General features: G+C 47.2%; 1 protein-coding gene across 1 annotated transcript in view; it reads left to right on the plus strand.

The window, feature by feature from the left end:
* The window catches only part of BFSP1 (beaded filament structural protein 1), a 39,623-nt gene extending 20,008 nt beyond the window's left edge, over positions 1-19,615 (plus strand). The window contains exons 5-8 of the mRNA XM_082743214.1: positions 5,054-5,161; positions 14,609-14,829; positions 17,397-17,482; positions 18,490-19,615. Coding sequence (XP_082599340.1) covers positions 5,054-5,161; positions 14,609-14,829; positions 17,397-17,482; positions 18,490-19,445 — 1,371 coding nt within the window. The 3' untranslated portion in view covers positions 19,446-19,615. The remainder of the gene's footprint in view (positions 1-5,053; positions 5,162-14,608; positions 14,830-17,396; positions 17,483-18,489) is intronic.
* The last annotated feature ends 2,496 nt before the right edge of the window (positions 19,616-22,111 follow it).

Below are 22,111 nucleotides of genomic sequence, written 5' to 3' on the forward strand. Positions count from 1 at the left end.
AGGTAACAGAGACCCAGGTAACAGAGACCCAGGTGAGACATCAAGTCAGACTAGGCGCTGAGCTGCCCTGGGTTCACTGCCCCTGCTCTCTCTCTGGGTTCACATTTGAAGTTTACCCTTCTGTTCTTTTCCTCAGACTGGGAATGCTGAGGTCTAGACAGTTGAGGACACAAAGGGTGTCCCTGACCATTTTCTTAGGCATTTGCTCTTGAGTTTATGGGCTGTTCTTGCTTGTGTAGTTCATAAGAAACTGTCAGACTGTTTTCCAAAGCTATTTGCATTGTTGCTGCGCATCACCAATGAAAATGTGAGAGTTTCTTTTGCTTGGCATCCATGCCAGCACTGGGTATGTCAGGTTTTTGTTTTGTTTTTGCTTTTCTGACAGGCGTTGTATATCTCACTGTGTTTTTTTTTTTTTTTAAGATTTTATTTATTTATTTGACAAATAGAGATCACAGTAGGCAGAGAGGCAGGCAGAGAGAGGGGGAAGCAGTCTCCCTGCCAAGCAGAGAGTCAGATACTGGGCTTGATCCCAGGAACCTGAGATCATGACCTGAGGCTTTAACCCACTGAGCCACCCGGGTGCACCTCTCACTGTGGTTTTAACGGCGTCCCCTGATGACTAGTGACGTGGAATGTCTTTTTGTGGATTTATCTGCCATCCATGTAACTTCTTTGTTGTGCTATCTAATCAAATCATTTGCCCATTAAAAAAAAATTTCTGATTCTCCTTATCAACTTGACCATAAATTTTGAATACAGGGAACCCCCACAATTCGTGGCTGTATTTTCAGAGTCAGCCTCTGTTAATGATTATGTGAGTTTGTGGGATGAAAACTACTGGGAGAAAAATAGAGATTACAGAAACTGATTTTTTAAAAAATGTGGATTTGGATGTAAAAACCTTCTCTCTTTCTTTCTTTCCTTTTTTTTTTTTTTTAAAGATTTTATTATTTATTTATTTGCCAGAGAGAGAGAGCGAGAGAGCAAGCACAAGCAGAGGGAGCAGCAGGCAGAGGGAGAAGCAGGCTTCCCACTGAGCAAGGAGCCCGATGCGGGACTCAATCCAGGATGCTGGGATCATGACCTGAGCTGAAGGCAGACGCTTAACAACTGAGCCTCCCAGGCGCCCCTAAAAACCTTATTTCTGATATAATGTCCCACCTTCCTTCTTCCTTTAGCTCTCTAGCTGCTGGCATAGTTTTTTCCTAATGTGGTTTAATGGGTTTCGAGATGCCTAACGTGAGACATGTAAAAATCAATGGACAATAATGTAGATTACAACAAAAAGGTCATGGTGGTCCTTCTCCAGAGGCTCTGGTGGGCTGGTACAAGGTTTGGTGGACTGGTCAACTGGAAGATTTTGCAAGGGTATTTTGCAAGGATGACTTAGTACAGTGGTGCTCAATCCCAGTGACACTTGGACTCACCTACATGTCTGCCTAGACCACATACCAAGTCAATTAATTAGCTGCCTGACAAGTGGAGCCTTGACTCCCTCATTAGAAGCTCCCAGGACAGAGAGCAGACAAACTGCAGGACCTGTGGCCAGGGTAGCTGGCTGCTTGAGTCCCCCCCCTCCCCGCTTTTTTTTTTAAAAGATTTTATTTATTTATTTGACAGAGAAAGACACAGAGAGAGGGAACACAAGCAGAGGGAGAGGGATAAGCAGGCTTCCTGCCAAGCAGAGAGCCTGATGTGGGGCTCGATTCCAGGACCCTGGGATCATAACCTGAGCCGAAGACAGACCGTTAATGGTTACCAACTGAGCCATCCAGGTGCCCCAAGGCTTTTTGTTTTAACTTAATTAAAAAAATATATTTTATTTATTTATTTGACAGACAGAGATCACAAGTAGGCAGAGAAGCAGGCAGAGAGAGAGAGGAAGGGAAGCAGGCTCCCCACTGAGCAGAGAGCCCAATGTGGGGCCCGATCCCAGGACCGTGAGACCATGACCTGAGCCGAAAGCAGAGGCTTAACCCACTGAGCCACCCAGGCGCCCCTTAACTTAATTTTTTTAATATCAAAGCTGAAGAGACCCTAGCATTTGCTTGTAGAAGATACTTTACTATTTTTTTTTTTTAAAGATTTATTTATTTATAGAGAGGGATAGAACACACGTTGAGAGTAGGGGCAGTGAGGAGGGGCAGAGGGAGAGAGCTGGGCTTGGAACCTGATGTGGGACTCTGTCTCACGATCCAGAAATCCTCACCTGATCAAAAAACGAGAGTCAGATGCTTAACCGACCCAGCCACCCAGGTCCCTCTAGAAGACATTTTAAAATTCTGCCAAGTAACATCTCTGAGGTAGGAAAGTTGTTTGTTCTTGGGGACAGTCTTTTTTTTTTTTTTTTAAAGATTTTATTTTTTTATTTGACAGAGAGAGACCACAAGTAGGCAGAGAGGCAGGCAGAGAGAGAGAGGAGGAAGCAGGCTCCCTGTGGAGCAGAGAGCCCGATGCGGGACTCGATCCCAGGACCCTGAGATCATGACCTGAGCCGAAGGCAGTGGCTTAACCCACTGAGCCACCCAGGCGCCCCTTCTTGGGGACAGTCTTGTCCAAATTGCCTGCCAATGACCATTTCAGGGACCTGTTCCCCATAATTGGTGTAACTGAGGTTTCCACAAAAACCTAAAATAGCTTTTCCTGATGCTTAATTTTCTTTTTCAGAGATTTCTTTCCAGACCTCATTTTCATTGTGCAATCCTCATTTTTCCCTCTGGTTCAAAGGTGTTTTACTCCAAAGCACACTTTTTAATCCTATCATCTGTTTCCTTGTAACAAAATTCTTCTGAGTTTTAAGACTATAGAGACTGTCTGGCCTCAGTTTGAGAACATCAGTGATCGTCCGTGATCTTAGCGTCAGCTGGGAGCTAGTTAGGAATACAGACTCTCCGGCCTGAGCCCAGACCCTCCGAGTCAGAATCTGCCCTTTTAACAAGACCCTCCTGGGAGAACCAGAGATTCAGAAAAGCATCACATTCTTTATTAATCTTCGCTTAAAAATTCTATATATGAGATAGATGGTCCCTTTCAGGTTTGTTTTGTTGACTCCTACCCAGAAAATGTGTGAGTCAGCTTTGCAAAATGAGGATTTAATTAGTGTTCTAGGAAGACAGGTTACTCGGTTAAGGTGTCAGTAAAGCACCATGTCTGCGCCCTCTAGCCAGAGGCTGCCGGGGACCATCTTTGGTCAAATAAAGCTGGGTGTATTATTCATTGCAACAGGGAGAGGGTGCCCAATGGAGACCTGCAGGGTGTCTCCGTGGAGGAGGGTAGCGTGAGAGGATCGAGGCCGTGCTAGGAGGTCTAGGGGGAGGGATCTGCTAAGCAGGGCCCTGGTCTGGGTGGGGTGCCTTCAGGAGAGGGCTGGTCCTATGACTGAGCATCCCCAGAGTCTGCAACCTGAGAGTCCGTACTCGGCGATCCAGCAGCGTCACTTGTGTTATGGGGGAGGTGAAGTTTGGTGATACTTGTGGGTGCTCGAATACAGGGCGGTCTTGTTCCTCTCTCATTCCCCCAGGGTCCTGGAGTGACATCTTTGGATGTTGGGCAGGGGGCTCACTTTATAAGTTTATAAGTAGAGAGCATCAGTAGGGACTTAGTAACCACGCAGGGCCTAGGAGGGCCTTCTGCATTTATATCTCAGATTCCACTTTCCCCCTAGAGGATTGGACAGTGGTTCCAGGCCCACACTTGCTCCCTCAGTGCATGTCTGTCTGTCTGTCTTGCTGTAGCTGTCTCTGTGTCTCTGCTGTTGCTCCAGCCACTTTGCAAAGTGAGGGAAAACGGTGTGTGTGTGTGGGGGGTGCTGCCTTTCCCATGTGGCTTTGAAGAGGGGAGCCCCAGGCTCATGCTTGGAGTTTGATTTGTGCCCGGAGGTGAGGCAGCATGCTCTGTGTCAGAAGGCACTCCTCTTGAGCAGAGTCAGGCTTTTTTGCCAAGGGATTTGGTTGTTTTTGAACAGATTGTGGAGGGGCCGCTTGGCGAAATGGCGCCCGCTCAGCTCAGTGGTGCGGAGAGGTTGAGGATGGATCTTCTCCCATGTTGCTCCTTGGATGTGGCCAGGGCGGGACAGCAGCCTCCCCGGGGCCCCCACTTCCCTGTAGTCCCTTGCAGCCCGACGGCCTCTGCCTGGTGCAGCTGTGGCCTTGGCATGGCTGACAGCCCAGACTGATCGTGCCATCTGCATGGACAGACCACAGAGGCCGAGGAGTGTCGGCATTCCCAGCTTTCTCTTTTTACAGAAGGAGAAAGTGACTTATCCCGAGGCTCTTGGCCTGTTTATGGCACAGCCAGGTCTAAATTGTGGGTGTCCTGTGAGTTACCCTCCTAGCATTTACGGCTCAGGCTCTGAAGACAATGCAAAGGCATGAATTCAGGGTGGCCGCCATGGACGGGCCTGTCTGAGTCAGCTTGGGCTGCTGTGACAAACAGCACAGATGGGGCCGCACAACCAGACCGTTGTTTCTCCCAGTGCTGGAGGCTGAAAGTCCAAGATAGGCTGCTGGCAGATTCAGCTCTTTTTTTTTTTAGTATTTTTTTTTTAAAGATGTTATTTATTTATTTGACAGAGAGAGATCACAAGTAGGCAGAGAGGCAGGCAGAGAGAGAGGAAGGGAAGCAGGCCCCCTGCTGAGCAGAGAGCCCGATGCAGGCCTTGATCCCAGGACCCTGAGATCACGACCCGAGCCGAAGGCAGTGGCTCAACCCACTGAGCCACCCAGGCGCCCCGCAGATTCAGCTTTTGATGAGGGCTGCTTCCTGGTTTGTAGATAGCCGCCCTCTTGCTATGTCCTCATGTGGCCTTTCCTTGGTGCATCTTGGGGGGAGAGAGAGAGAGCGAGCCTCCTTATCTGTAAGGACACAACCCCACCATGAGTGCCCCATCCTCGGGACCTCATCTAGGGCCCCAGCTCCTAATACCATCCCACTGAGGGACAGGGCTTCAGCATGTGAGTTTGGGCAAAGAGACACGAATGTGTCCCTTTTCCCTTTGGATTTCCTCACACATCAGGCGTCTGTGAATGCTGAGTCTGGCCTTTTTGTGCAGGAGAAGCTCCTGACGGAACGGGAGGCCGCCGTCCTGCAGAGTCAGCTGGAGGAGGGCCGGGAGGTGGTGTCCCTCCTACAGGCCCAGAGAACGGAGCTGCAGGCCCAGGTATGGCTCCTCACCCTCGTGTCGGCTGCTCGCCATTGGGCAGTCACGCCACACACGTGAATCAGGTTTTACAACACACTGTATTTCCGGGTCTGTATGTGCAGAAAAGCGTGTAAGTATCCCACAGGGGTGGGCGGGGGATTCTCAGAAACTCAACACACCCGTGTGTCCAGTGCTCTGAGCCAGAAACTGGCCCTTCTGAGGAGCGTGACCAGCTGTCCTGCTTTGGCCGAGGGTGTCCCGGGAAGAAGGACCGTCATGCCCAGACTGCAGAGTCCTGGGCAAGCAGGGATAATGGGTCATGCCAATTCCAGGAGTCTCAGAGGTTCCCCTCATGCCACTCCTCCCCCAGCAAGGCTTCTATAAGGTGATTTGTTTTGCCCAGTTTAACCTTGTTCTTAAAAATAAAAGATGGGGGCGCCTGGGTGGCTCAGTGGGTTAAGCTGCTGCCTTCGGCTCAGGTCATGATCTCAGGGTCCTGGGATCGAGGCCCGCATCGGGCTTTCTGCTCAGCAGGGAGCCTGCTTTCCTCTCTCTCTGCCTGCCTCTCCGTCTACTTGTGATCTCTGTCTGTCAAATAAATAAATAAAATCTTAAAAAAAAAAGACATTGGGTGATAGGATGGATTAAAAAAAAAACAAGATAAAAAAAAAGCAAGATAAAAAAATATATATTAAAATGCAGGTTTCACCAAACAGATCCCACCATTACTAACTATGCACTTGGTTATTTCTTTTTCTAGCTTAGTCTAGTGTTGTCAGTTCTTTTTTTTCTTTTTTTTAAAGATTTATTTATTTATTTATTTGACAGACAGAGATCACAAGTAGGCGGAGAGGCAGGCAGAGAGAGAGAGAGGAGGAAGCAGGCTCCCCGCAGAGCAGAAAACCCGATGTGGGGCTCGATCCCAGGACCCTGGGATCATGACCTGAGCTGAAGGCAGAGACTCTAACCCACTGAACCACCCAGGCGCCCTGAAACCTGCATTTTAAATATATACGTTCGCATATTGAAATATCTATATTTATTCAAATGCGCGCACACACACACACACATTTGTGTGATGTCTATGATTTGTGATGTAAATTATGGCTCTTCGCGTGGCTGCACTGAGAAAATGCAAGAGCCCAGCCTGACGTGGTAAGTTCCAATTCCAGGGCAAGAAGGTGCCTGTCTCTATGTACATATATGTGCTTGTTAGATGTAAAAGAAAGACCTTGCTTCACAGATTAACATAATTGCTGAGACTATGAAATCAGTCTGTCTGCTTGGCTGCCTGTCCCCACCCATGGTTACTGCCAAGACTTACTGGTCTTGCCCTGTTGTTGTCTTTCTAAATCGGGGGTCTTCTCTGACCCCCGCCTTGCCACCTGGTAAAGCCCATGGACCGCTTCTCAGAGAAATGTTAAGGGCATAGAATAAAAATAAAGTATGTATAATTAAAAAGAAACCAATTCTGTTGAGATAGTAGTCATTTTCTATATCATAATTTATGTGCTTATAGTAAAGAAATCTAGTGGTGGGTCTGAAGAAACACAAGTTGTATTAGTTTTCTCTCACTGCTCTAATGAATTTATTAATCTAATGAATACAGATGCAAGGGCTTGAAACAGCAATGCTTTATCCCACATTTCCATGGGGTTGGAAGTCTGGGCAGGCTTGGTTGGTTTTTCTGCTCTGGGTCTCACAAGGGTGATATAAAGGCCAGCCTTCTTCTCTGGAGGTTCTCGGTGGTGAATCTTCCAGTCTCATTCATGTTGCTGGCAGGATTCAATTCTATGGGCAGGCAGTATGGAGGACCCCAGTTCTTTGCTGTCTGTCAGCCAGGAGTTGTTCTAGAGGCTTCCCATGTCCCTTGGCACACAGCCCCCTCCATCCTTAAATCTAGCAACAGTGTGTGGAATTTTTCTTGGACATCTAAACTCTGTCTTATGAGAGCCCCCTTTCAAGGGCTCATATGATCAGGAATGATCTGTAATAGTCTCCCTATTTTTTTAAGGTCAACTGATTAAGAACCTTAATCTGCAGAGTTCCTTTTGCTGTGTAACATAACATCTTCACGGGCATAAAGCCAAGGGGCAAAGGTCATGGGGACCAAAAGTCTGTCTAATTGGGTCTTATTAAAACACAGGTATGGCTGGGCCCACCCAAGAGTTTCTGACTCGGTAATTCTGGGGTTTGGCCCAAGAATGTGCATTTCTTTTTTTTTTTTTTTAAGATTTTATTTATTTATTTGACAGAGATCACAAGTAGGCAGAGAGGCAGGCAGAGAGAGAGAGAGGAGGAAGCAGGCTCCCTGCTGAGCAGAGAGCCCGATGTGGGACTCGATCCCAGGACCCTGAGATCATGACTTGAGCCTAAGGCAGCGGCTTAACCCACTGAGCCACCCAGGCACCCAAGAATGAGCAATTCTGAGTTTCCAGGTGATGGTATTTTGATCCAGGAACCACACTTTGAGAACACCAGTATAGGCTGGGCCCCGGATTGGGTCAGAAGGTTTTACATCTGGTCCACCTGAGTCCCTGGCTTGGGCCTTCCATAGCCTATTCAAGAAATGCTCATGGATGGCTTTTTTGCTGATTTTAAAGGTTTTAGAGGCTTCCCAATGGAGCCAGGCTGAAGGCTCCGAGGGAGATTTGGTGGCTTAGCCCCTCAGCAGGGCCAGTGCTATGCCTGGGGACGAGGGAGGGGGTGAGGGAGAACTCCTTGTAGCTTGAAGGCTCCCACCTGGCAGAACCATAGCATTTGGTTCTGTCTCTGTTTAGAGGATCTGATGCTTCCAGAACCCTCCATAGCATGGTCCTCAGGGTGAGGTCCCTAAACGAGGAACATCAGAATGCACACTCAAAAGCCCATCCCAGACCTACTGAGTCAGGAACTTTGGGGTGGGGCCCAGCAATCTCTGTTGTAACAATCCCTCCGGGTGGTTGTACAGAGTCAAGTTTGAGAACTCCAGTCCACAGGATGGAAGGAATAGCACCCTCCCTTAGAGCTGGCAGCCCCTTCTTTGAAGCTAGACATAGCCCATACCTGACACCACTGGGATGGCACTTCTTAGAGGTGGAAGAAAAGGGACAGGCGCTTCTGACTCCCTAATCGCATTGACTGAGAGTTTCTGAGACAGGAAAAGTGAAAAAGGTCACGTTATTACTTGGAAGGAGTGAACCTCCCCCAGTTATCATTTCTCATTAAAGTTGCCTAGCCCCATCTAGTGGTAGATTTTGGTAAAGGACACTTGATTTCTTCCATTTCCTTTTTTTAGAATTAAATTTTCCCTCTTACTGAAATTGAAGTAAAATTAATATACAGCATATGTTAACTTCATGAGTACAGTGTAATGGTGCAACACTTCCTTTTTTTTAAAGATTTTATTTATTTATTTGACATACAGGGATCACAGTAGGCAGAGATGCGGGCAGAGAGAGAGAGAGAGGAGGAAGCTGTCTCCCCTCTGAGCAGAGAGTCCGAGGTGGGACTCAATCCCAAGACCCTGGGATCATGACCTGAGCCAAAGGCAGAGGCTTTAACCCACTGAGCCACCCAGGTGCCCCTGGTGCAACACTTCTATGCATCAGTGCTCATCAAGACAAGTGTACTCTGAATCCCCTCTGTTTGACCAATCCCCCCTACCTTCCCTCTGATAACCATCAGTTTGTTCTCTGTAGTTAAGAGTCTGTTTTCTCTGTCTGTTCTTTTAATTTGTCTAATAATTTGTTTTGTTTCTTAAATTCCACATATGAGGGAGATCATACCGTATTTGTCTTTCTCTGACTGGCTTATTTCATTTAACATTATGCCCTCTAGCTCTATCCCTGTTGTTGCAAATGGCAAGATTTCATTTTTTTTAATGACTGAGTAATATTCCATTCATTTTTATTCATTCACCTACTGAATGGGAGAAGATAGTTGTAAATGTTGTATCTGATGATGGGTTAATATCCAGAATAGATAAAGGACTGAAACAACTCAACACCAAAAAACAACTAATCCAATTAAAAAGTGGGAAGAGGACCTGAGAAGAGATTTTTCCAAAGAAGACATACAGGTGACTGACAGATGAAGACTGTCTGAACACTGGGGTAGGTCTCTTTTTTGTAGACCAACAGATGATGTTGAGCACAACATCAGGGAGGTGTAAATCAAACCCACAGTGAGGTATCCCCTCACACCTGTCAGAATGGCAAAAATCAAAAACACAGGATACAACAACATGTTGGTGAGGATGTGGAGAAAAAGGAACCCGTTTCCTGCTTAAAAAAGGATTGACCCACGGGGCGCCTGGGTGGCTCAGTGGTTTGGGCTGCTGCCTTTGGCTCGGGTCATGATCTCAGGGTCCTGGGATCGAGCCCCGCATCGGGCTCCCTGCTCTGCAGGAAGCCTGCTTCCCTCTCTCTCTCTCTCTGCCTGCCTCTCTGCCTACTTGTGATCTCTGTCTTTCAAATAAATAAATAAAATTTAAAAAAAAAAAAAAAAAAAAAAAAGGATTGACCCAAAGGCCTCGGGGGGCCTAAGAGGACTGAAGCAGGAGGTCACCGCTCCGGGTGGGGGCTCATTGCCAGGCACTGTCCTGGGTCCCTATTGGGTCTCCTTCATTCAATCTTGACCACTAAGCTCCAGCTGAGGTTCAGGGAATACCGAGCAAGGCATGGTGTGGCTCTTGCCTGCAGCTGCTCACAGGCTGTAAACGGCCCAAGGAGAAACACAACAGTCACCCTTGCTCTCAAGGTGAAGGTCAGGTTGCAGCGCAGCCCAGCCCTTCCACCGGCCTCTCTCTCCGGTGTCCGTGTGGCTGCTCCCCTCCAGCAAACCTGGAATCGTGTGGGGGCTACTCTCTCTCCTTTTCCTCTCCTGACTCTCCTGTTGTTTCTGGCATCTGCTCCTTTGCTGACCATTTCTCCTCTTTCCAGAAGAACTTTCTCTTCTTCGGTACCCGGGACTGGCCTTCTCTGACATCCTCCAGCACCTGAGGGCCTCCCTGTGCTTGGTGTTGCCCTGGGCATGTCTCTGAGTGAGCCACCTCCCACACTGGCCTGCGGGGTCCTAGGAGGAGTCGCGTCTCATTCCCAGGCAGCCACGCTGGTGCCAACATTGCTCGTGGCTGAGACCTCTCTTCGGCCTCCTTTACACTGGTGAAAGTGGGGCTCTTAATATTTTTCTTGAATATCCCTCCTTTTGATGAATATTTTATTTTATTTTTAAGATTTTATTTACTTATTTTATTTCATTTTTAAGATTTTTATTTACTTGTTAGAGAGAGAGTCAAGCGGGGGAGCAGCAGAGGGAGAGGGAGAAGCAGGCTCCTTGCTGAGTAAAGAGCCCGATGCGGGGCTCAATCCCAGGACCCTGGGATCATGACCTGAGCTAAAGGCACATGCTTACTTGATTGAGCCACCCAAGTGTCCTGTGATGAAGAGTTTAAATTATTGATCTGTAAAAACCACAGTGACGTAGATGTAGATCCAGTTTTATAAACTCAGTCAGCCCTTCGCTGGAGACTGGATTCTTGGTGGACACAAGCAGAATCAGGCAGAGCACCACTGCTCGTCAGAGATTGGAAGACACCTTTCAGTCGTCCCTAGCGCCTTGTCTCAGGTCAGGTGTTCCTCCGCAGATTCCACCAGAGGACAGTCACCAGCCAACCACCCAGCCACTCCCACCAGCAAACCACCAGCTCGTGAGTTACAGAAAACAATCACACTTGCCCTGGAAGGTTAGAAGTTTCTAGTTTCTAATTTCCCAGTTTATGACAATGCGTTGCTATCCTACTTACCTTTAAAAGTTTGTCAAGTGGATGGTGGATGTGGCCAGGGAGGAAGAAGTCTGCGTGGGGGGTTACCCCGATTCCCTTAGGTCTCCAGTGAGAACATGCTGGTGATGCTTGCCTGTTGCTCTGTGGAAGTTGGCAGGGGGGTGGGGGGTCTTCCAAAGGCGGAGGGTGCGGGGGAGAGAACGTGTGTGTTTTGTGTATGTGCGTGTGTGTCCTGTTCTCCTGCAGCTGGGAGGTGGCTGACGCAGGAGGGTCCATAGTTTCAGGAAGCGTCTCAGACCCTGCCAAGGTGGCTCTGAATCCTGTATTGATTGCCTAAGAGTCTGTTCTGTAAAGCAGAAGTCATAATCGCCCCGTCCCCCGGGAGGTGGTCCTGCAGCAGGGGAGTTGCTGCGGGTGAGAACGTGCCTGCACAAACCATTATTCCCACCTGGGGCTGGGGAACCCAGACCCAAAGTGGGCCATAGACTCGCTGTACACATAATCTTTTCTTGTTTTCGCTCTATTCTGGAACGCTTCAAAAGTATATACAAGTGAGAGAACAGTCTCATGAGCCCCTGGTCCCCATGCCCTGAAACACATGGTCTCTCTTACATCGCCTACACCCCTACACACCCCTGGGTAATTCTGAAACAATCCGACACCCAATCGTCTGATCCAGCCGTGTTTGAACAGATGAGAGCTCCTTCTATAGAATATGAGTCCGTGAACCCACCTGTAATAATTAACGATAATTCTTTAGCATCACTAAATCAGGGATCTGATCTCCGATCAACTCATCACTAACTGAAGTGCTGTCTGCAAACAGCCCTTGTCACCCTTTTCCGTACATGTTCTATCTGTTTGACAAAGGCACGCAGCGCTCTACCCATCCCCACAATCAAAATACAGGATAGTCCCCTCCCCCAGGAGCTGCCGTCCTGGCCAGCCCCGTCCCCCACCTCTCCCCAAACTCCCAGGCAACCACTGAATTGGTCTCCATCTGTTTGGTTTGATCTTTTCCAGATTATACAGAATCAGCCAGTGGAGATTCTTTCCCACAGTTTCATTCTTTAGCCTTTGTTTGGATTGGGATGCAAATAAGGTCCACAGGTTGTAACTGGTTTCTGTGTCTTTTAAGTCTCTCTGATCCATTCTGTGTCTCTTCCCCCCCCCCCCCCCCCTTGATATTTGTTTGTGGAAAATGCATACTTTTAAAGTCTGTGTGCTGTGGGCACAGGCTCTTTCCTGTCCCTGGAGAAAGGTAAGCTTTGATCAAAGGCAGCCCTCCCTGCTGCCCCAGGGGACCCTGGGCGGTCTGGCCTGTGCAACAGGGCCCCCAGGGCGGCCAGGGTCCCCCAGGTTTGTTCTCAGGGCTGCACCGTAGAAAAGGAATGTGTGACCTTGGGTTTCTTCCATTCCTGGATGGCTTCTTGTCTCTGAGCCTCTAGCCTTGAAGGGGTCTTTTAAAGTGCTTATTTCTTGGAAGCGTTCCCTATAGTGTTTGAACACTATAAATGAAGTCGGAACACAGAGCCGGACCGGGAATTAGTGGGAGACCTTGGTATTTGACATGACAGGTAACTGTGAATTTAATATGCTCATTTATTCGGAGGAACAGAAACCCGATCAAGCAAGCTTAAGCAGGAAACAGAATGCTTTAATTTTATTTTGAAAAAAATTTTAGACTTCTCAAAAGCTGCAGAGATAGCCCATGGGTTGCCTACATATCTTCACCCAGATTCCCCAAATGGTAGCTCCTTAATTAATAACCTGAAACCAGGAAATTAGCGATGATACCATCCTTGTAATAGACTTGGCAACAATTTCACCAATTACCCCATCGACATTTTTTTTTCTGTGGATACTGCTCGCATTTATGTGTTGTGACTCCTTAGTCTACCCCAATTTGGGATATAGCTCCTGCCTTTCTTTGTCTTTTATGACCTGATGGCCAGTTATTTTGTGGAATGAACCTCCTTTTGGGCTCCCAGATATTTTTTTCAGGATTAGGCTGAGGCTGTGCGTTCCTGGCTGGAACCCATAGAAGTGAGTGTCCTTCTCGGCGCTTCTCATCAGGGGAACATCTTGTGGGCATGTAACTGGGGTCACTTGGTTAAGGTGGTGTCTGCCAGGTTTCTCCACTCTATTCCTTGTCCCCTCCAGAGAAGCAGGATATAAAATACAGTTTATGAAATTTGAGAGCAGGGTTCCGGGCAGGAACCAGGAACTTAGATCTGGGGTAGCTGCTCACCTTCTGTCTCCCTTCTCTCCCACAAACTCTCTCATCTCTGTCTTTGCCCTTTGGCTTCCTTTCTTTGCCTGTCTGAAGAACTGCTTTTCTTAACTTCTTCATGCACGTTGCAAAAGATGGCCACTCCAGGATGGCAGCCCCAGGGTTCTGTGAACCTGCCACCAGCTCACTGCTATTTCAGAGATCCTTTTCCAAATTCCCCAGAGAGGAAGCATGTGATAGGCGGGTCTGTGTCTGACCCAGCCCCGGTTCTGTAGCTCTGGTCAGGAGACTGGGGTCACACTACTGCTGGGACCCCACAGTGAGTGAGACGGCACAGACATCAGACAAGGGGATGACACGGGCTGGCAGATGACTTCCCGAAGTGTGGAGTAGGCGTACCCCTTCTTTCCCCTTCCTTCCTTCCTTCCCACCTCCTTCCCCGCCCTCCTGCTCTCCTTTCTTCCTTCTGCCCCTTCCTTCCTTGCTGATACAACAGACACATTTCCAGAAACCACTGTAAGCTAAGTTTTCAAGTGTCACCAGTTAGGAAACTTCACTGTTCAAGGCAATCAGGTGTCGTAGGAATTCTCATCCTCTAGACTGTTCAATATGCACATTCAGCCGCGTGCAGGAAATGCCTTTAGCAGACGTATAGGAAGTTGAACTTTGATACCTGTCCAGCCCCCATGACTCCTTTGAATTTTGGGATGCACCGTTCTAGGTAGAAGTGGTTTTTTGGTGTGTTTCATTTTGTTTTGAGGACTGATAATGCATGGTGAATTCTTTTCTACTCGGAAAATGAGATTGCAAAAGCGTCACGACTACACAAATTCTAAGCTTGTAAATGAGTACACCCATGACTCTTGTTAGAAGCTCTTAAAGTGAATATAAGTCTACATTTATCATATTTCTATTTTCTTACCTTATTTTTGACTTGCCCTGTGTCAGTGTGTTAATAGTGTAACTCTGTACACTTCAGCTGCCCACACATATAACTCTACTAACTAGAAATTAGGACAAAGGTAAAGTGTCATAGTGATTAAATAAGGACAAAGAACACCCCTTCTTCCTTATTTTAGTAAAAATAGCATCTTATCTATTCAGTATGTGTGCTTCTGTTTTTTTGGCAGATTTATGCTAACTCAGAATATGAATAATACAGTTTATCCAAATTGTACATCTGATACCAAGGACAGCAGTTTTCTTTTTTCTTTTCTAGGATTGCCATCCTTAGCCTGCTTGTCTTTGGTGAGGGCTCCGTTAAGGGCAGATTTCAGACAGGGCTAGCATTCAGGTTCCTTTCTGGCTCCAGGATTCCAAAGTGATTCATTGCTGACAGTGAAACTGGAGGAGGAACAAAGGAGCAAAGCAAACAAAATGGGGTACCTGAGGCTGGGTTCTTCCTGCCAAGTCTGTGTCTTTAGGAGAGGCAGGAGGGCTTTCCTCATGCCTATGTCTTTGCCCACAGACTGCGGCCCTGGAACAAGCTATTAAAGATGCCCACGAGTGTTACGATGATGAGATTCAGCTCTATAATGAACAGATTGAAACCCTGCGGAAGGAGATTGAGGAGGCTGAGAGGAGCCTGGAGAGGTCTTCCTACGACTGCCGGCAGCTGGTGGTCGCCCAGCAGACGCTGAAGAACGAGCTGGAGCGGTACCATCGGATCATTGAGAATGAAGGCAACAGGTGAGGTCACAGATGGGCCCCGCTCTGAGACGGCATCCCTCTCCCTGTTCCAGCCACTTGCTTCCTGTGTGCCAGGTGATGGGTACGGGTCAGGCTCCATGGCCTTGTGGAGCTAAAATCCTAGTTGGGGAGGCAGCTGATGGATGACTCTGGAACAGAAGACAAGCACCATGGAGTACCTGGTGACCCGAGAGAGGGCCTGGCCAGAGGGCAATGGTGGGGGGGTTTGAAATTTTTAGTAGGGTGGTCGCAAAAGACCTCACAGAGAAGCTTGCTTTTGGCTCCTCAAGCCTCTGGGAATGTAGACATGTTAGCCAGTAGGATGACAAGGAGTACTCAATGAGATGAGGCAGGTGGGGTGCGTAGCACAGTGCCCCACTCAGCAAGAGCTTGGAGGTGGTGGTGGTGTTACTGCTGCTACTATTGTTGTTTTCTTCCTTCCTTCCTTCCTTCCTTCCTTCCTTCCTTCCTTCCTTTCTTTTTTTTTTTTTTTTAAAGATTTTATTTATTTATCTGACAGACAGAGATCACAAGTAGGCAGAGAGGCAGGCAGAGAGAGAGGGGGAAGCAGGATCCCTGCCGAGCAGAGAGCCCGATTTGGGGCTTGATCCCAGGACTCTGGGATCATGAGCTGAGCTGAAGGCAGAGGCTTCAACCCACTAAGCCACCCAGGTGCCCCACTATCGTTTTCATCAGCTGGTTGGGTCAGTAGTGTGACTGTCGATGCACTGGGTGGTCTTGTTCATCATGGAGCTGTGACTTGAGCTCCATCAACTTTAGGAGAGCAAGGAAATCATCTCTATCCCTATCCCCTGTCCCTGTCCCCATTCCTTATCCCTATTCCCTGTCCCTGTCCCCATTTCTTATCCCTATCCCCATCTCTAATCCCTATCCCTCACCCTACCCCATCCCTATCTCTATTCGCTGTCCCCTACCTCTATTTCCTGTCCCTATCCTGAATTCCCTAGCCCTCTCTCAATCTCTCTCTCTATGTCTCTATCACCTACACCTACAGTCTTCATCATCGCTCTACATGTCTGTATATACTGATGCCTGCACTTACATCTGCATCTACATCCGTATCATCCATGGGAACACGTACATCTACACTGAAAGCTACATTATCTACATCAACTACCTCTTTAGCATCTACACCTATGCCAACATCATCTGTGTCTACACGTATAACATCTACACATACACCCATCCCTACACCCATCCCTACCTTACCTACGTCTATCCCACCCACACCTACATCTACATGATCTGCATCTACACCATCTATATCTACACCTTCTACGTCTACCTCATCCACACCTACCTCTGCATTATCTACATCATCTACAACTACATCTACATCATCTACTTCTATACCACGTACACCTACATCTAATGCCGTCTACATCTTTGTCGCCGATACCTACCCCTATTCTTCATCTGCATCTACGTCATCTAGATCTACATCATCTTCAGGTATGGGCACCCTTATACCTGCGCCGATGTCATTGTCATGCACACTTGTGTCAGGTACATGTGCGTTTCTATCTCCGTCTGCATCTGTATTATGTTGGTCTACACCTACATCATCTATATGTGTCTGTGTCCATGTCTGTATCTGTAGATACCGTTCAGAGATCAGTTTGAGGACTCACAGAAGTTACTTCGTAGAAGGACTCTCACTCTCTATTAAGTATGGATTCTTTGATTCAGTCTTGCTGATTTGGGGGGACTAGATTGAATTTAAAAAGAAGCACCCAGTATTACTCCACGAGGAGCAGTTCTTTTCTTCACTCTGGATGCTCTATCTTGACTGCCAGTGCTCAGATGTTGAGCAGAGAAAGCAAGATTTTCTTTTTCTTTCTGCAGTTATCATCCATGGATTATTGCACAGTCCTAAATTATATTTATGTTATAGTGAATGCATTATGCACACATGAAAATAAATCTTGAACTAGCACAAGTGACTGAAAATTTTTGTTTTGGAGGCAAGGCTTTACAGAAAGTTCATCAGATAGCCCTTTTGTTAGTTTGTTCACAGAGTTCTAATTTCGTTCTAATTTCAAGTTGATAGAAATGTTGCAAGCATAGAACACAGAACGCCTGAACACTGTTTTCACAGACTCACCACTTGTTTAAATGTTATCTCCATTGCTTTATCAATTTTTTCTCTATTTATATAATGCATATGATTTTTTTTAAAAAAAAGAGTTGGAGTTATCATATCTTGATTGCCCTAAATACTTCACCCTGGGCTGGCTACTGTTCTATTAAAAAACAAAACAAAACAAAAAATCTGTTGAACAGAGAAATGACCTTTTTAGATTATAAGCAATTCCCATTTTACAATTCTCCTATATGTGTGTTTCATAGTTTATGACTTCAGCTCAAAGAAATCCTTCCCATGCTCGTCTAGTGTGTAAGTACATATGTGGTTCATTAATAGTCTGATCCAGAGAAAGCTTTCCTCATTTTTGCTCATATCAGAGAGTCACTCCTTGCCCTGACCGACTATGTAGTTTGATGAATTAAAGCTGGCGACCATCCTTTTTTTTTGGTTCCTTCTCCAGGCTGAGCTCTGCCTTCATTGAAACTCCCGTCACGCTGTTCACCCCAAGCCATGGAACCTCTCTCAGCTCTCGGGTTGGTGGGAAAGGTAATGGTCCTCAACCCTGGCTTCTGCTGTTTTCCATCATAGAAGAGCAAGAAAAAAAAGTCAAATGTCTTTCTTCCTGAACTTGGCATTCATGCTTTCTTCTGATCCATCTGGAAATTAAATGTTCTTTCTATGTTGTTTTTTTTTTAAAGATTTTATTTATTAATTTTAGGGAGAGAAAAGGGGAGGGAACAGAGGGAGAGAGAATCTTCAAGCAGACTTTATGCTGAGTGCTAAGCCTGATGTGGAGCTCAATCTCAGGACCCTGAGATCATGGCCTGAGCCAAAATCAAGAGCTGGTTGCTTAACCAACCGAGCTGTCTAGGTGGCTCAAGATTCCTATTATTTCTGAATTTAATAATTGCCTGCTCTTTTTGCCCAGGAGGAAGGGGATGCCACTTGAGGGGTATTTGTATTTATTTAGCTTGCAGTGCATATGGAGCAAAGGAAATCAATATGATTCCGGTACCCGAAGACATTCAGAACACATGGGAAACCCAGGCAGATCTGCTGTCTCTCCTTTAGAAAAGTCCAAGGCGAGGATGACTCTGTAGAATGAGTTCCATTAACTGGTATTAATCATGAGCTCAGCAGGGGCTGGGGTATGGACACCCAGTGTTATTGCCATAGAATGTTCCAGTAAGTTGTACTCAGTGTGATGGAAACTGTGAGTGTCAGAACAGGCAGCACCTTCCCTCCCCTCTGCAAGCCCAGAGGGGTCAAGCGACCTGTCCAAAGTCACACAGCTCGTTGTAGAGGTGGGACCTTAATGTGGGTATGGGTGCTATGGGTCAGACCCAAACAGCTTGCCCTGCGTATTGCAAAGTCTACCCCAGTGCTAGGCATTCATCTCCAAGACAGCCTATTTTTCTTTTATTTATTTAATTTTAATTTTTAAATTTAAATATTAATAATTTATTTATTGACAGCCTGTTTTTCAACAAATACGTTTTCTTCCTCTTTCATCGATAAACTTGACTTTAGTTTAAACTCTCCCCTTTTTTTAGATCTCACTAGGGCTGTGCAGGATATAACAACAGCAAAACCAAGACAAAAAGGTCTCCCCAAGAACATTCCAAGGAAAAAGGAGATCATAGCTAAAGACAAAGCTGACGAAAGTCTGGAAGACCTACCCTTGCAGGGTCCAGAAGACACAAAGCTGGAGCAGGTCGTTTCTAAAGAAGGCGGCGAAGGTACACTTGAATCACAAGGTGATGAAACCAGTCCCCCAGCCCCAGAAGCGTGTCCAGAGGACGTACCGGATGGAGGGCAGATAAGCAAAGCCTTTGGGAAACTATTCAAGAAGGTCAAGGAGAAAGTGAAAAGCCCCCAAGACCCCGAGCCCCCAGCTGACCTCTACACCAAAGGGCGGTATGTGCTGGTCTCTGGGGATGCCAGTTATGTGGACCCTGGGTTCTGCTCATCCTCTATCCCAGCCAGAGGTGGAGTGATCATTTCCATTGAGGATGACTCTCTGCATCGCGGCAGCCCTGTGGAGCCATCTCCTGAGCAGCCCGGGCCCCCGCTGGAGAACGGACAGGGGGGTCTTCAGGGGAAGGAAGACGGACAGCCACCTAACCAGGATGCAGCCAGCAAGGAGAATGAGATTAATGCCGAAGGACTGAAAGGGCCTGGGGAGAAACGGGAGGACCAAAAGGAGGATGAGGTGTCCAAGAGGCCCTGTCCCGTGGTCACACCTGGTCCGGAGGGACCGTCTCCACCCCAGTCTCAGAGGCCTGGGGTGGCTCAGGGTGGATCTGAGGAGCATGGGGCCAGGAGCAGCAGCCCACAGGAGAGAAGTCCCCCCAGGACGTTGGCATATGAGAAGGTGGAAGTGATGGAGTCCATCGAGAAGTTTTCAACCGAGAGCATTCAGACCTATGAGGAAACAGCTGTCATTGTGGAGACCATGATTGGGAAGACAAAGGCAAACAAGAAGAAATTGGGAGAGAAGAGCTCTTAAAACGCCTGGACTCGATGGGAGACAATGTCTTTGCGGCCACTGTAGGGGAAGTGCTTTGTTATTTTAGGACACGTGATAAAAGAGTGAGGGTTCCTTGTTTGGTTTAGACCATAGTTGGCCTGTCTGACATTGCCAATGAAGCCTTAATTAAAAAGTTTTCTTTGCTCGCACACCCTTTGTCTAATTAACAGGAGCCTTGGGAGAGTAGGTGGGTCAGCCGTGTTCAGGGCAGGGTGCCACGTTCAAGGGGCCATCAAACTCTGCTCCTTTATGGAAAGAGATGTGCTCTTCACCATGGGTCATTGAGAGACTCATTAGAGAGTCCGGAAGTGTCTGGACATCACACAGAAGCATGCTCATTGAAGCAGCTGGTGGTTTGCTGTTGCATTTCAAGCACAAACGTGCTCAGGTGTAGGAGTGTCTTGTCAGCGGTACAGGGTGAAAGGTATCTGTCTTCATTCGGGTTCACCGACAAGCTGATCCTGAAGCAAGGGTTTGAACGGATTTCTTTGGGATGTGATCCCAGGAAGGACCAGGAAGGGAGTGCAAGAGGAAGACGGGGGCGGCAAGGCAGCCAGTAAGACGTGTGCGCTCCCGTATCAGTTAACGTTGTGGGCACGTGGAGCTCAGTCGCCCCGAGGGATGCTGGGAGACGGAGTAGAACACACGCTTCAGAGCTGGTGAGGGAGCAGGGCTCACCAGCCATAAACTCCTGTCAGCCAGTGCGGAGGGCTGCTTGCAGGGCGCTAGCTTGTGCAGGGGGTGGGGAGGCGCCGAGAAAACCCACAGGTGCAGAAGTAGGCTTGCAGGTGTTCGGACCTCAGGTGTGGAGATACTCGGCAATGGTAAGGGGCCATGAGAACCAAAGTGAAGTGGGGCACCCGTGCCAGCTGCCCCAGCTTATGTCCCCAGTGTCCCGGTGTCAGAGTCAGTGAAAATGTTCTCACTCAGAAATTGCGATCCTGGGTCAGGTTCCAAAAAGCAGAATCAAATGTCATTGACACATTCCTTGTGGGGGAGTTACTAAATTGATTCCTCCAGTCCACCATTTACGGAGCATATGCTGTGTGCCAGACAGCGTGCTGTGCTGATAAGGGGAGATTTCTCAGGTTTATAATGATCTCGGTGACTGTAATGCAGTACACCGTGATATATGTGTGTTTGCACACTCTCTTGCACACATGTGCACACGGACTCATACACGTGTGCATTCTGGTACTTACTGTGTCACTTCCTAGGAAACAAATTACTTCAAACTATAATCTTTTCTTTTCTTTTTTTTTTTTTAAGATTTTATTTATTTATTTGAGAGTGAGCTAGAGCAAGAGAGAGCATAAGCTGGGAGAGGGGCAGAGGGAGAGGGAGGGGCAGACTCCCTACTGAGCAGGGAGCCGAATGTGGGGCTCCATCCCAGGACCCTGAGATCGTGACCTGACCTGGAGGCAGACACCTAACTGACTGAGCCACCCAGGTGCCCTCAAACTACAATCTTTACAGAAACTTCTATTTTGCCTCTAGGTATCTGTTTTTCTACTAACTTTCTGCATTTTTTTTTTTTTTTTTTTTTACTTACACCAGTTGAGAAATTCCTCCTTCCCTGTGTAGAGGCTCATAAGGGCACTGGTAAATGTGCTTAAATATATGGATTATTGTATCTACCTAAACAAAAGTATCTGGCAGGACGGCGATACATTTTTCGAGAAAATTGATGGAGTCGTAAATTACGTTCTATTACTTCTTTGTTATGAATAATAGGAAGAATACTAAATGGTTACCTTTCCTATCTATTTAGAGTGTTAAAAAAATCTTGTTCTGAATTCATTTGAGGTTTTGAATTCAAGAAGGAAATATGCTTTTGTTGTTCTTTCCAAAAGCAGAATGGAGGACCCACTCCATTACACACTTCTGAAATATTTATAATTTAAAAGCGAAAGAGAATGATGGAAACCATTAGCTGGAGCCCAGAATGTACTAGGAATTTGGATCAGGGAGTATATTATATTCAACATCACAACCACATAAGACTTTGTGTGGACTGTATGTTCAGTTCATATTTTAGGAGGCAGGAACATCTTTTTGAAAAATAAGTTTATTTTTATATTATATTTAATCTATCATCAAAAATGGATTGGGGAACCTGTTCTGTGCCCTGCAGGGTTCTGGGCATTGGGGACACAGCAGAGAAAATCAGATGTGGTTCTGCTCTCACAGACAGGACATTTTGGCATGGAGAGGAAGGAAATGCACAAATAGATAACTAAATAAAAGAACATTGGGGAGATGAGACTAGGAAGGGAACAACAGGGTGACATGCAAGAGTGACCAGGGGTCCACTTTGGATTGGGTGGTCAAACAAAGACCCCATGGATGAGGTGACATGTGATCTGAATGACAAGGTGGGCCAGTCATGTGCAGAGTCAAGGGAAGAGCATCTTAGGCTGAGGAACTGCAAGTGCAAAGGCTCTGGGGCAGGAATGAACTTAACCTGTTCAAGGAGGAGAAATCAAAGGGACTGTAGAGGGACAATGGAGGAGGTGAGGACAAGGAGGGAGGCAGGAACCAAGAAAACACCCATTTCTCGGCAGCCTCATTTCACCCTTGAACCAGGCTTACCCTGGGAAATGTGGGGCTGCCTGCAATGGACACTTTGGGGTCTAGTTGGGCTA

Source organism: Mustela nivalis, assembly GCF_964662115.1.
Source record: "Mustela nivalis genome assembly, chromosome: 8".
Lineage (NCBI taxonomy): Eukaryota > Metazoa > Chordata > Mammalia > Carnivora > Mustelidae > Mustela > Mustela nivalis.